General features: G+C 62.7%; 4 protein-coding genes across 4 annotated transcripts; all 4 read left to right on the top strand.

Annotated features, from left to right (window-relative positions):
- Nucleotides 1-234: 234 nt before the first annotated feature.
- CHLRE_03g178550v5 (uncharacterized protein) lies at nt 235-4,034 on the top strand. The gene is made up of 7 exons (XM_001703205.2): nt 235-601; nt 685-946; nt 1,021-1,116; nt 1,361-1,558; nt 1,804-2,043; nt 2,380-2,499; nt 2,719-4,034. Exons 1-7 carry the CDS (start codon nt 498-500, stop codon nt 3,088-3,090), a joined length of 1,392 nt encoding a protein of 463 aa, XP_001703257.1. The 5' UTR covers nt 235-497; the 3' UTR covers nt 3,091-4,034.
- A 276-nt stretch (nt 4,035-4,310) lies between these two features.
- On the top strand, nt 4,311-6,866 carry CHLRE_03g178500v5 (uncharacterized protein). The gene is made up of 5 exons (XM_001703206.2): nt 4,311-4,609; nt 4,676-4,749; nt 5,158-5,410; nt 5,721-6,041; nt 6,521-6,866. The coding sequence occupies exons 1-5, from the start codon at nt 4,526-4,528 to the stop codon at nt 6,827-6,829; spliced, it is 1,041 nt and encodes a 346-aa protein (XP_001703258.2). The 5' UTR covers nt 4,311-4,525; the 3' UTR covers nt 6,830-6,866.
- Nucleotides 6,867-6,920: 54 nt separating this feature from the next.
- On the top strand, nt 6,921-9,184 carry CHLRE_03g178450v5 (uncharacterized protein). The gene is made up of 3 exons (XM_001703207.2): nt 6,921-7,658; nt 7,789-7,928; nt 8,314-9,184. Exons 1-3 carry the CDS (start codon nt 7,548-7,550, stop codon nt 8,360-8,362), a joined length of 300 nt encoding a protein of 99 aa, XP_001703259.1. The 5' UTR covers nt 6,921-7,547; the 3' UTR covers nt 8,363-9,184.
- Nucleotides 9,185-9,230: 46 nt separating this feature from the next.
- Nucleotides 9,231-12,783, top strand: CHLRE_03g178400v5 (uncharacterized protein). Its single transcript, XM_043061002.1, has 7 exons — nt 9,231-9,438; nt 9,619-9,684; nt 9,889-10,334; nt 10,530-10,806; nt 11,106-11,222; nt 11,602-11,750; nt 11,951-12,783. Exons 1-7 carry the CDS (start codon nt 9,319-9,321, stop codon nt 12,333-12,335), a joined length of 1,560 nt encoding a protein of 519 aa, XP_042926131.1. The 5' UTR covers nt 9,231-9,318; the 3' UTR covers nt 12,336-12,783.
- Nucleotides 12,784-12,835: the final 52 nt, after the last annotated feature.

The following is a 12,835-nucleotide window of genomic DNA, read 5'->3' as shown; positions in this document are numbered from 1 at the left end:
TGAGGAAAGAGGGAGGTGCGGTGCAGGGGAGGGCGCATAACGGGAAAGGGCCCTTGAAGCGGGCCCCAAGGAATGCACGTTGCCTGCGGGCTACCAAAGCACGCACATGTAGGTCTGAGCGACGGGCGCCTGTGAGGAATGACGCGCCGGGTTGCGAACTGGGCAAGTGAACGGGCGTGCCAAACCTGGCCCCATCTTAGGCTCGATGGCAAGAGGACTCGGTTAGGTCTCCGAGCCCTGCACAAGGCGCCGTATTGCATAGTGCACTACTGGTTGCAGGTAGATTCAGAGCAGTTCCTCAGGAAGTCTTCAACGTTCGCCAGCGCGAAACGTTCCTCTTGTTCGTAGCGGGACTGAGGCTCTAAATGACCTCGCGTAGTTCCCAAGAATTTACCACCAATACAGCATAAAGTACAAGCGAAGCCGGGCGAGAGAGCAGAGCGCGCTGTAAAGGTCGCCAAATCGACCGCGCCGCGACTTGCGAAGGCCTCGCCTCAATGAAGCAGTTTTTAAGGGGCCTTCGCGGTGCTGCAGATGCGCGCGAGGCAGGAGGCGGCCAGGATGGAGCGCAGGAGGTGGTTGGAGGGCCGAGTGAACCAAGGTAAGCGCTCCGGGCGTCCAGCTGACCACGCAAAAGGTGCGTTTTTGTGTGAAGGGTGCTGAAGCGCGTGTTGCTGTGTGCAGCCGCGCGGCACCGACGCCGAGCACGTCAAGCGCACCAGCTGCTGCAGAAGACCCCGGCAAGCCCCAGGCTCCCAGCTCCTTCTACTGCCCAATCTCTATGGAGCTTATGCACGACCCTGTTATGGTTGCAACGGGGCACACTTACGACCGGCAGTGCATAGAGAAGTGGCTGAACCAAGGAAACCGAACGTGCCCGGTGACGGGGATGCGGCTCCGGCACCTGGAACTGACGCCAAACTATGCGCTACGTACAGCAATCCAGGTGCGCGGTAGGGTCCAGGGCCTGGGCTGCCTCCTAGGCAAGGCACATTTACATGTGTCATGCTCTGCTCGCAGGAGTGGGCGACAACGCACGGCGTGAGTATGAACGCTGGCGGCGGCAAACTAAACGCCCCCTACCGTTACGAGGACGAGCCGCGGAACATTCTGCAGGTACGAGGAGGGTCGACTGTGCACGGAGTTTCCCTGTGAAAACACACCCGGCTGACCCGGCAGGCTCATCGCGTTGGGGCATGAGCGTCGCTCTGCCGACAGCTCGCCGGGTATTATATGTGTACGGCGACATTAGGGCGTGGTAGCTATTATGACGTTGAATGGGTGCACGCTGAGCTTCAAGCTGCCCCAACTTCTCACGGCACGAACCCCTGTTCGCACCGCCTGTACTGCGGGACTGCAGGGACATGAGGAGATTGTATGGGCGGTGGAGGTGTGTGGCCGGCGGCTATTCTCCGCCTCAGCCGATAAGACCATCCGCGTGTGGGACATCGAGTCGCGGCGGTGTGAGCAGGTGATGGAGGACCACACGCGGCCGGTGCTGTCCCTGTCGATTGCCAACGGCAAGCTGTTTTCTGGCTCCTACGACTACACCATCAAGGTGCGGGCCCTAGGGTTGGGGGCCGACACGCGGCGGCACGCACCCCTGCAGCCGAGCCAACATAGCAGCTCCGGGGGCTTCAGCACCAACGCGCGCTGTGCAGGACGTTCCGCTGCTCATCTGGGATTGGTGTCAGCGCAACGCCCTACCCAGCCATGCCCTGCCACGCGCGAACGTACCGCATTATGTACAATACCTGCGACGAGGTGGTGACAGGGTTGTTCTTACACCCCTTGCGGCCACAGGTGTGGGACCTGGCCACGCTGCAGAAGATCCAGACGCTAAGCGGGCACACAGACGCGGTGCGCGCGCTGGCGGTGGCGGGTGGGCGGCTGTTCTCGGGCAGCTACGACAGCACTGTGCGCGTGTGGGACGAGAACACGCTGCAGTGCCTGGACGTGCTCAAGGGCCACAACGGGCCCGTGCGCACGCTGGTGCATTGCCGCAACCAGATGTTCTCGGGCTCCTACGACCGGACCGTCAAGGTGGGGCTGAGGCGGGGGCGGAGGCGGAGGCGGGGGCGGGGGCGGGGGCGGAGGCGGGGGCTGGGGCTGGGGCTGGGGCTGGGGCTGCGGCCACGGGCGGGGGGGGGGGTTGTAAATACCAGCCCAAACTAAACCAAAACCAACGAAAACGAGAGTGCAGGCAGAGGCGTTAGTTGCGAGCGATAATACTTATGGGATGTGGGGGGCTGGGGCGAGGAAAGGGAATGAGTTGGGAGAGTGGTTGAGCTGCTGCGTGGGGCTGTCTCTTGCACTTGGCAAAAAGCTGCGGAGCATGAAGTCACGCGGGAGCTCGTGTATTCCTCTTTGGGACTGCAGGTGTGGGACTGCAACACGCTAGAGTGCAAGGCCACGCTCACGGGGCACGGTGGCGCGGTGCGGGCGCTGGTGGCGTCCTCCGACAAAGTGTTCTCGGGGTCAGATGACACCACCATCAAGGTGCGTGGGCCGGCAGGCGTAGGCTCAGCTGGCAGGCCACTCTGTTGAGGGGCACCGATGTTCGGCAGGCAGCACTGCGCTGCCAACAGCGAAACTGCATGCCGCGGCCAGCCTGCTGCAAAACAGCACACGCGCTGAGCCTGCCGCAGCAGCTGCCTCACGCCCCGTCTGTTCCCCTTCGCGCCTCGCCTCGCCACCCTCGTGCGCTGCTGGCTGCAGGTGTGGGACGCCAAGACGCTGAAGTGCATGAAGACCCTGCTGGGGCACGACGACAACGTGCGGGTGCTGGCGGTGGGCGACCGGCACATGTACAGCGGCTCCTGGGACCGCACCATCCGCGTGTGGGACCTGGCCACGCTGGAGTGCGTCAAGGTGCTGGAGGGGCACACGGAGGCCGTGCTGGCGCTGGCGGTGGGCAACGGCGTGCTGGTGAGCGGCAGCTATGACACCACCGTGCGCTTCTGGGACATCAACAACAACTACCGCTGCGTGCGCAAGTGCGACGGCCACGACGACGCTGTGCGCGTGCTGGCGGCGGCGGAAGGGCGCGTGTTCTCGGGCTCCTATGATGGCACCATTGGCCTCTGGTAGGCCGTCGTCCCACGAGGTCTCCGGAGGTAGTGACTTGTGACGAAGGCAATGGGTGGCACGGGCCAATGCGGGCATGCAGGGGCTGCACGGTGCGTGACGCCGGAGGAGGCCGCTCACGCGCCCGGCTACACGGCCGCACCGGGGTGGTTGGCGTGTGTCTCGTGGGTTTTGGTTCACGTAGGCAGGAGAGTAAAGCTTGGGAGGGACGAGTGTGTGTGTGCTTACCAAGCAGCCATCTGCATCGAAGGCGGCTAATTCATTGCTGCTGCAAGCAACTTAGGGATGGGATCGCTGGGTGGCAACAACTGCATGGCTAGCTGGCCACCGGTGCCAGGACACCACGGGTGCGGGGAGGTATGCAGCATGCCGGGCGACGGGGGAAGTGGGGGCACAAGACGTCCGGCAGCAGCACCTGTATGGACAAAGCATTTGGCGCAGCATGTTTGTGGGTTTGTAATGGAACTCGACGCGACGTCCTTGTCGCGCGTTATCGGTTGAGCGTTGGTGACGTAGCAAGACACGCCATGGTGCTTCAGGATGTGGACTACTGCGTTGTGGCGAGTCGAGGCGGTGGGGAATACGCCGGGCGTTGGCAGGCTAGTCCAGCTGGTTGGGAGCTGCAGGGCGTAAACGGCAGGTCATAGTCCTCATTGCAGCGAATGCCTGTGCATTGTTATCAAATGGTGTCTAGTTAGGTTATGGGTACTCATTCGAGACTGCTGGCGAGATCAAAGGTCAAAGGGGGCAGGCTGCGCGTTCCACACTGAGCTGATGACAGCCCCGAGCCCCGAGGTCGTATCATTCGGTGTGCATGGGTACTCGCGCGTGGACAAGTAGTGTTGCAGTCACGCCTTGCGCGCACAATAAAAGTTCCGAATGTATGGGGTATGAAGGGTCGGCGGGCTGCGTATGCGACTTGTCTGTAACTGTAACACCTTGTGCCTGCGCCGAACGGATCCGGAACGAGGAGGATTGCACGAAGTCGACACTCGACAGGATGGTGATGCTCGAGTAGCGGCCAGCTGGAAACGCCAGTCCTTACTGGCAGGTGATGGCCTTATGGGCTCTCAATTCGAGGACGGTATGCCATGTACGTGCTGTGTGGCCCCGTGGCGTCATGGCGCCCGGTCGCGGGGGGCGGGTGGTTGGAGGGCGGGACGGACATTAGACCAGAACTGAAACCCAGGACTAAACAGACTTTATGATAATTGCGGGTTTACGTGAAAGCATTGCTCACTACACATTGCATGTCATATTGGGCGATTTTGCCAAGAGCTGCTTGGACTGAGAGTGCTTAGAGCAACAATCCACCTCGTCGCCCACTTCCTCCGTTTCTTTTCAGTACAATTGCGCTACTCAACTACGCACCTTCTAGTAACCACTATTGCACGCAAGCACAACTTTGTGTACGCAAGAGCCCGAGCTTCTACTAAAGATGGGCCGCCTGGTTGCGCAAGTCCCCAACGAGGACCCCGAGCGCCTGAAGCGTGTTCTGGATGCAAAATGGCGCACGATTGGGGTGAGCTATGCCGCAGAGAAACCAATGTTACGTTCAGGCTCTGACACAGGCTTTGGTGGTGCACAGGTTGACAAGGAGACGCTAGAACTTCAGGCTCAGGAGAAGAAGGACCGAGAGCAGGCTGAGAAGGACCGCGACGAGTGAGTGGAGCCCCAACTAGTCTTTCGCCGCGGCATTCGCGAGGCTTTCGGGCAAACTGCGACATAACCAGGGCAATACCTGTGCATATAGGGCCTGTATAAGCCCCCTGTGGGCAGCGTGGGTGTTCAGGGCGTGGGTGTGGCGAGGCTCCAAGGGCATGCTGGTTGGGGTGAGGCTGTCTGGGGTTTAGCACTAGAAACTTACCTGCTCAGATCCAGCAGCTCCCGCCTGGACTGCACGCTCTGCCTGCACCCGTTGGATCTTAGCCACCACACACAAACTCAGTACCCCGCACTGCCCTGCATCACAAACACTGTCTTTGGGCTTTGTTTTCCGTATGCTCTGTAACACCTGCCCTGGCCCTGACCCTTCACCTTGGTGTGCTGCCACTTGGCCTCCTCATGCAGGGCCTTCGCGCGCCTCACAGCCTACTTCGATGACCAGCTCACGCTCATGCAGCAGGAGGCGGACCAGATCCGCAAAGCCTACAACCACGACACGGAGGCGTTCCGTCAGCAGCAGCAGCTGAAGCACACCCGCCGCGAGTGGGACATCAACCGGCCGGACGCCAAGCAGCTGGACATGCCGGGGCGCGTGGGCGATGATGACAACCGCCTGGGACCGTCCTCCCTGCAGAAGTTTGACGGAGAGGACCTCACAGTGAGTGACATTCAGGGCATAAGGACAGCGCGTGGTTGGGGCATGCGGAGTACGGCCGCCTCGTAGGGAGTTGATACCGCAGCCGCACCACGCCGTGGTTGTCCGGGCCAACGCTGTGTGGCCATTGTTGGGTGTGTGGAGGCGGTCATGCGGGGCGAGCTCGCGCGCCGGACTGGTCACCAGCCATCCTGGGCCCCCATGCAGATTCTAGGCCGCATCACTGCCTGCCGGCACGTACCTTCTTGCCATGCCCACACACCCCTTTCCCTCCCTCCCTTCCCTCCCCCTCCCCCGTACCCGCATCCCACAGGCCGGCGACCGCAAGAAGGCGCAGATCGAGCAGTCCGTCAACTGGTGGGCGGAGCAGACGGCCATCAGGGACGCGCTCCGGGCCGCGGAGAAGGAGGCGGAGACGGCGCACGCGGAGCTGGTCAAGTACCAGGACCTGCTGCAGCAGACTGCCAAGAGCGAGGAGGCCGCGGTGCGGCGCGAGGTGGCGCGCGCCACCGCCGACTACAACAAGCGGCTGGCGGAGGAGAAGCGGCTGCGCGAGTATGCGGCCAAGCAGGCGGACCTGGCGGCCAACATGGCGGAGATGGAGGCCACCATCACCAGCAGCTTCATGACCGAGGTGCGTGGGCGGAAAGCGCACGGAGCCAACCGGCGGAGGGGGCGGGGCGGGGAGGCTGGGGCAGGCGCGGAGGATGGTGGGTGGGAATGGCGGAGTAAAAATAGATTTGGGGGAACCAGCGTGGCGTGCTACGGTATGCATGGACGGGTGGTGCGGAGAAATGAGATTCGGGGTGGAGGTAGAGGAAGCAGAGGCTGGGCGGGAGGCAGCAGAGCCGGAGCATTACAAGCATCCACCGGGTCTGATGTTGGGGACTAAAGTATGAAACTACTGTGCACAAGGAAACGCACAACCGGCGAAGCAGTTGGGGATGGTGGGAAGCGGGAGCGGCAGCTACTTTGGTCGGGATGGGGCGTGCACAGGCTGCGTGTCTGGGCTCTTGCGGGTTGCACGGCAGGTGCCGGCAGCGCGCAGTGTTGACAGTGTACTTTACCTCATTCCTGAACCTGAATTGATGGCTTGTGTTGTTCTCCACGCAGGACCCCAACATGGCCGCCTCGTCCATGTCGGCGTACCGCGTGCGCAAGGACCACTACAAGGGCATGACGGAGACGGAGAAACAGGCCATCCTGGACGCGCAGCTGGCGCAGATGGAGGAGAAGAAGGCGCGGCGCGCGCAGGAGCAGCTGGAGAACATGATGTACGCCCGGACACAGCACGACATCCAGCGGGCGCTGCAGGAGCAGGTGCGTGCTAGGGCAAAGGGTGTGGAGGAGCAGGAAGGACAGGGCGCTGGGCTGGTTTGGGAGAAGGGTGATGAGGCAGCCTGCGTTGCTATCTGCACTTGAGAATGCAGGGCGTCCTCGGCGCGCCTGCCTGCTGTCATCGCACCACCAATTGCTGTTAACCTACCCTGCCCTCCTGCCCTCCGTCCCTGCACCTACAGGCCCAGCGTGTTGATGACTTCAAGAAGGCGCAGATGGCGCGCGCGTCGGAGATCCTCAAAAAGCAGCAAGAGGAGAAGGCGGAGCGCGACAAGCACCTGGCTTCGCTGTACCGGAATAAGATGGCGCCCGAGTTCTTTACCCAGTTTGGCACCTCGCACCGGTGATAGCCTCGTGTCGTCGCAGTGGTGGTGAAGCTCAACTGCGCGCGTGCTTGTCAAGTTTTGTCTGTTCAGGGTTTTGTGAGTTTGTGTCAAGTGTGTGTAGCAATGAAGTGAGAACTCAACGCAGTGATTGCAAGCACATACGTATGTAGGCACTAGGTAGGAAGACTGCGGGATGCGAACGTGTGACACGCGGGGTTTAGGCGGGTAGAGAACAGATGTGAAGTCGACGCACATAGAATGGCTGACTCAGCTGGTGTAGGAGCAGGACTATGATGGTTTCACATGCCAACTCTGAGGGGGCGTCATTAGCCGTCATGAGATGGGGGCTTCACGTGGGGGCTTCCAGAAAGAACATTATGGAAGTGTCACGAGAGAATGGCTATGTGACGCTTGTAAATTCGACGAGTTGTGACATTTTCCCCATACATCACTATCACTGAACTGACCTAATTAAAATGGCCGCTCGCCGTCTTATTCCGCTGCTGGACCGCGTGCTCATCGACAAGGTGCAGGCGGTCAGCAAGACCGCTGGTGGCGTGCTGCTGCCTGAGAGCGTTACGCAGAAGGTAGAAGCTGCTCTGCCCAATTCGCCTCGGGGTGGATCGGGGCCCCAATCAGCAGTGGGAGATCCTTCATCCATCGCTTGCAAGGCAAGCGCGCCGACGAGACATAATCATGGTTTGTTTGGTTCCGCAGGTGAATGAAGGCATTGTGGTCGCTGTCGGGCCGGGCCGCCGCAACAAGGACGGCGACCTGCTGCCGACCAACGTGAAGGAGGGCGACAAGGTGCTGCTGCCCGAGTACGGTGGCAGCCAAATCAAGCTTGGGGACAAGGAGTAAGTGGAGATTTCGTGGCATGCTAGATGGCCCAGGGGATTGCAGTGTTGCTGGCGCCCGGGGAGTTCCAAGGCTTGCGGGTTTTGGGGGGCGGGCGGGCGTTTCGAAGCCACGTGAGCAGGTAGTGCCGGGACTCTGCACGCTGCCGGCGCGGATGGCGTAGTGTGCTCATTTAAGGCCAGTGTGCTGGGTGTTGTTTGAAGCTGTATTCAAACCTTGAGTTGCCCGGCACAATTCGAGTCCAGCTCGGGAAGACGGGGGACACTCGCCAGCGGCTGTGCAGCCTGATGCAGCGCTCCACCACAGACCATATTTATGTGCACGGCCACGAGTTCCCTCGCACTGATATGCACTCGCTCTTCCCGCACATCACCCAATGCACAGGCTCTACCTCTACCGCGATGAGGAGCTGCTGGGTGTCCTGAAGGACTGAAGCGCCTGCACGCAGGCACAGGCGGTAGCAGGACCTGGCTCAGCAGCGGCAGCGGACGCCTAGTTGACACTTGATATGGCATAATGTGCGCAGCCCAGCGGAGGCTGCGTGTCAGTGCTGAGGAGGTATAGATGACAAGGAATCCCAGGTCGAGATTAGGCGGACAATTGGGCAGAAGAGGTTGGAAAGGAGCGGTAGGACGTCGCACGCGCACGACTGGTCTTGCCACGGGTTGTGGGCCTCGTGTGGCCTGCTGTGTCCAGGCCCCGGGGTTCCACGGACGCAGTGTGTGCAAAACTACAAGGCCGCGACAAACGCCAGCCGAGTGGCGTTGGAGGGGAGGATGAATGACATGAAAGAGTGGGCGAGCAGGTGAGAGGGAACGCTTGTGTCTGAGTGGCTCGGTCGGAATGGACACCGTACCTATGGGCAGCTACGCATGCTGCCTGGTACGGGGGCTGGATGTGTTTTGATGTGTCTTTGCGGGGCGGCGATGGATTAGAGCTGACCGGCGGAACGGCAGACGCCTTGCATCCTCGTGGCGAAGGGCATAGCCATGTCGTGCAAGCTGGCAAGTAAATGTGTAGCCGTTGCCAACCGGTCGTGTACATGGGTTAGGCATGTGCGGCTATGGGATGCAGGTACAGATGTTAGGGCCAGTGTGCAACAGGGGAGGGTATGCGTCCGTGATGGAACATGGCAAGGTCAAAGGTCGTGCGAGGGTGGGGCCAGGTGGCGGGGGGACCAAACCAACGGACACGCAAAACTCCGTTCAGGTCAACGCCTGGCTGGCCGTCAAACTGCCGGGAAATAAGAAGCCGAAACATGCATTAGTGAGCCCGGGGCGCTGAGCTGTCACCATTCTCTTCTCAGATCGGTCGCGAGGTCGACGAGGGAACAATTTCTTGGTTGCCCCACCGAAACACCCATACGTGTTTTCAGTAATCCGCACAAAGATGGCAAAGACTAATAAGAGACGTGCTAGCTTGCAAGAGCTACCAGGCAAGACTGGCTCGGCCGCCGCGTGCGCTGGGTGCCACCCACTTCTCGCCCTGGTCGCCGAGGGAAAGCATGAGGTGATAATGTGGTCATAGAAGGATGCCAATTGGGAGTTTCGGAACTGGAGCAGGGTGTGTGTTTGAGGTGGGCGTGCGGTGTCCTGTGTCGACCCGAATTTCTCGGCTCAACCCTCCGACACAAAGGCTCTCCATAACCGGGATCATCCCTGGCCCCCTCGCCCGCCCTGAGCTCTGCAGCTGAGCGGCGAGGGTGAAGATCGTGTGGAGCAGGAGCCTGAGCGGGCCCCGGGCATTGACTGCTGCGTGAGTCCGGGGCAGGAGAGCGAGTGCATCTATCCTGCTACCTCAGAGAACGCCTCTTAGGTTGCGTGAACTGATGCTGGGCGAGAGCCCAAGATGCCGCCACGTTGCCCATGAGACCATTGATGTAGCAGCTATGTAGCAGCCACAACAACCGGCCACCGTCGAGGGTGCCGCCCACCGTGCCGCCCACCCTGCCCCCCACAGGCGGTCTGCGCCGGCGACTGCGCCACCGAGGTGCTGTGCGCCGGCTGCGCCACAGTGGTCTACTGCAGCGAGCAGCACCGCGACGAGGACGCGTCCAACCACGGCCAGGTGTGCGACACGCTGCGCCTCATGCGCGCCGCGGAGGCGCTGCCCGCCCTTAACGGCGACATCGACGGCAAGGCGGAGCTGCAGCAGGAGAGCGCCACCGACCAGCCATCTGCGTACCAGGGCACTGCGGACGGCTTTCGGGTGCCTGCGGCCGCGGCTGGCGCAGCCACAGCCGGTGGCGAGGCGGCGGAGGGGGCTGTAGCACCGGAGGGCTGGGCGGCGGTGATGCCGGCAAAGTTCCAGGCGGTGTTCGGCGGCGTGGCCGGGGAGGTGGCGGAGGAGGGCGCGGCGGCGGCGGCAGACGGCGCGGAGGAGAAGGCGGAGCACCCACGCAAGAAGTGAGTGGCCTGGCTGAGGTTGGGGTTCAGTCCAGTACGGTATCGTCCTGCTCAGGGTATCTATGGCCCGTGCTTACGTTTGCTAGTGTTAAAGAGCACGAGGAAAACGTAGCGCAACCCTTGCTAGTGTGTGTTTGTGAGCTTGGCTCGGCATGGCGCAACCCGACGTGCTCGCCACTTGTTTACGTGAAACAGGGCGCGGAAGGCCCCAACGGACGGAGCGGCGGGCGCACACACTGCCAAGGCCAGTGCGGCCGCCAAGGCGGACTCGGCGGATGCGCAGCTGCTGCTGGCGGCGCAGCTGGCCGACCGCACCGCCGAGCTCACCTACGTGTACACGGCGGCGCAGGCGCTGCTGGCGGGCCCGGCGGCCAAGGTGGCGGCGGCGGCGGGCCGGTCGGGCCGCGCGCTGCAGCTGGTGGTGCTGGGGGCGGCGGAGGATGCGGAGCTGGCAGACCTGGCCGCGTGGCAGGTGCGGCAGGGTGGGGGACAGGGCGGCAGGGGTGGGTGTGGGTGAGCGTGGGCGTGGCGCCCAGAAGGATTGACGAGGCGGAACCTGAAGCAACCCCAGAGAAATGGAAGGGGGAGAGGGGCTATGGGTAGGGGAGTCAGGGCCTCAGGGGCCCACAGCGCATGGACATCATTTGCTTGCGCACCTTGCAAGCACCGTGTCGGCTTTCTCCCTTCGGGCTTTCCACCACGGTGCACTGTGCCACACCGCCCCTCACCCCAGTGCCCTCACCCGCCCTGTGCATCATATTGTGCGGGCAGGTGGTGGCGGCGGCGCTGGATACGGACGTGCGGATAGTGTTCGTGGGGCCGCAGGTACCGGAGCGGCTGGCGGGCATGGGCGCGCAGTACGGCCGCGTGGCTATGCGCTTCGTGCAGGTGTGTATGGCAATGTTGCTGGGTGGCTTAGCGGCTGAGTGGCTAGGCAGCTGGGCGGCTGGGTGGCTAGGTGGCTAAATGACTGGGTGGCGGTAGTCGCGGGGTTGCAAGCAATGGCGTGTCGCGGAAGGGGACTTGTGGCGATGGGGCCGCGAAGCCGGGACTGCGAGCACACAAACACGAATGGGTAGGGTGATACCGTACATTAGAAGGGCGTTCCCGCCACCACGCTCGCTTCCTGGACTGCCAAGCCAGCTCGAATGCGGCCGCTCGCATTCCACAGCCAGGAAGCACTTCCTGCGGCCCTCCGGCGGCACCCCTCCTCGACGTGCCCCCCTCACGGCGGACTCCCTCCGCGTTGCCGCCGCCTCACCCGCAGGCCACGTACGACGAGATGTCTGGCGGCCGGGTGGCGGGCGTGGATCCTAGCTCCCTGGACTCGGCGGCCACCGTGTTCCTGGCCTTCAACCCCGGTTTCACATGCCCCGACTACGACTGGAGCGCCACACTGGACGCCATCGCCGCCAGGTGGGTGCCAGCTGCCAGCTGCGGGCTGTGACACAGCCGTGCACAGGGGCGAAATACGGGTGTTGGCAGGTGGTCGGGTAGGCCGGTCTTGTTGCTGCTGTCGCGCTGGCCTGGCGCGCCGGTGCCGTGCCTGCGACAGCACAATAGCGCATGAGCGCTGTGTGGGCTCATTGCCTGCCGCCTTGTCGCCTGGTGCGCAGGTCCGCCGGAGGCCGCGGCGGCGCGGGCGCCGGCGCGGTGCTGGTTGTGGCGACCAACACTCGCGTGGAGGCGCTGATGGACTGCGAGCTGCTGCTGGAGCGCGGCTGGCGGCCGGCGGGCGGCGCCGAGCACAATCCCTACACCAGCCTGCAGGCGCGGCAGAGCGGCACGCTCGCTAACGACCTGTACCGCAAGAATGCCTGGCTGGTGGCGTACCAACACGTGGGGCAGCAGGAGGAGGCTGAGGAGGGCGGCCGCGACGGGCGGCGGCGCCGCCGGCGCGCGGCGCGCAGTGGTGGCCCTCGTGGCGCTGCGGGGCGTGTGGCTCGGGCGCTGCTGGACACGCTGAAGAAGCCGTTCAAGGGGCTCATGCGGAGGCGCTAGGCGGGTGCGGGTGCGGGGTGGGACGGTTCGTGGTGGGGATCAGTTGGAACGACAAGCTGACGGGTGCAACGGAAGGAGTTTGAGCATGCGATACGCGTGGGCCTGTGTGGGAAATTTGCTGTCTGCGGCAGGATCTGGCGGGCGGTGGAGTTTATGTGACGGTGTGCGGTAACGGACTCTGGCGGCTCGCATCTACTGTGCACACCAGGGCGGGCCTGGCACTGCCAAGGAAATAGGGCACCGTAAGCAGAGTCCAGGCGACCAGGCGTGCGAGGCAGGAACTCAGGAGGCAGAGGTGTAGCAGGAAACGCCGTAAAAGGACTTGATGACAAGCCGGGCTTCCCTGTGTATGGACTAACGCGCCGTCAGGCCTTCCTCCCACAAGTGGCTTGGACGTACGTTGCATAGTGTTGACTGTTGACGCAGTCACGTGTAAGCGGCTAAACGCTTCGGCTTGGTGTGGATATTGCAGCTGTGTTATCTACGTGGGCAGCGGGCTA

Source organism: Chlamydomonas reinhardtii, chromosome 3, assembly GCF_000002595.2.
Source record: "Chlamydomonas reinhardtii strain CC-503 cw92 mt+ chromosome 3, whole genome shotgun sequence".
NCBI lineage: Eukaryota > Viridiplantae > Chlorophyta > Chlorophyceae > Chlamydomonadales > Chlamydomonadaceae > Chlamydomonas > Chlamydomonas reinhardtii.
The sequence above is the reverse complement of the archived record's forward strand: the minus strand, read 5'-3'. Positions and strand labels throughout refer to the sequence as shown.

Coding starts and splice junctions, on each gene's coding strand:
- CHLRE_03g178500v5 (XM_001703206.2), top strand. CDS start 4,526: ATGGGCCGCCTGGTTGCGCAAGTCCCCAACGAGGACCCCGAGCGCCTG. Junction 4,610..4,675: donor CAAAATGGCGCACGATTGGG/GTGAGCTATGCC, acceptor GGTGGTGCACAG/GTTGACAAGGAGACGCTAGA. Junction 5,411..5,720: donor TTGACGGAGAGGACCTCACA/GTGAGTGACATT, acceptor CGCATCCCACAG/GCCGGCGACCGCAAGAAGGC.
- CHLRE_03g178550v5 (XM_001703205.2), top strand. CDS start 498: ATGAAGCAGTTTTTAAGGGGCCTTCGCGGTGCTGCAGATGCGCGCGAG. Junction 602..684: donor GGAGGGCCGAGTGAACCAAG/GTAAGCGCTCCG, acceptor TGCTGTGTGCAG/CCGCGCGGCACCGACGCCGA. Junction 1,559..1,803: donor CCTACGACTACACCATCAAG/GTGCGGGCCCTA, acceptor TTGCGGCCACAG/GTGTGGGACCTGGCCACGCT.
- CHLRE_03g178450v5 (XM_001703207.2), top strand. CDS start 7,548: ATGGCCGCTCGCCGTCTTATTCCGCTGCTGGACCGCGTGCTCATCGAC. Junction 7,659..7,788: donor CTGAGAGCGTTACGCAGAAG/GTAGAAGCTGCT, acceptor TTGGTTCCGCAG/GTGAATGAAGGCATTGTGGT. Junction 7,929..8,313: donor ATCAAGCTTGGGGACAAGGA/GTAAGTGGAGAT, acceptor CCCAATGCACAG/GCTCTACCTCTACCGCGATG.
- CHLRE_03g178400v5 (XM_043061002.1), top strand. CDS start 9,319: ATGGCAAAGACTAATAAGAGACGTGCTAGCTTGCAAGAGCTACCAGGC. Junction 9,685..9,888: donor CCCCGGGCATTGACTGCTGC/GTGAGTCCGGGG, acceptor TGCCCCCCACAG/GCGGTCTGCGCCGGCGACTG. Junction 11,223..11,601: donor TGGCTATGCGCTTCGTGCAG/GTGTGTATGGCA, acceptor CCTCACCCGCAG/GCCACGTACGACGAGATGTC.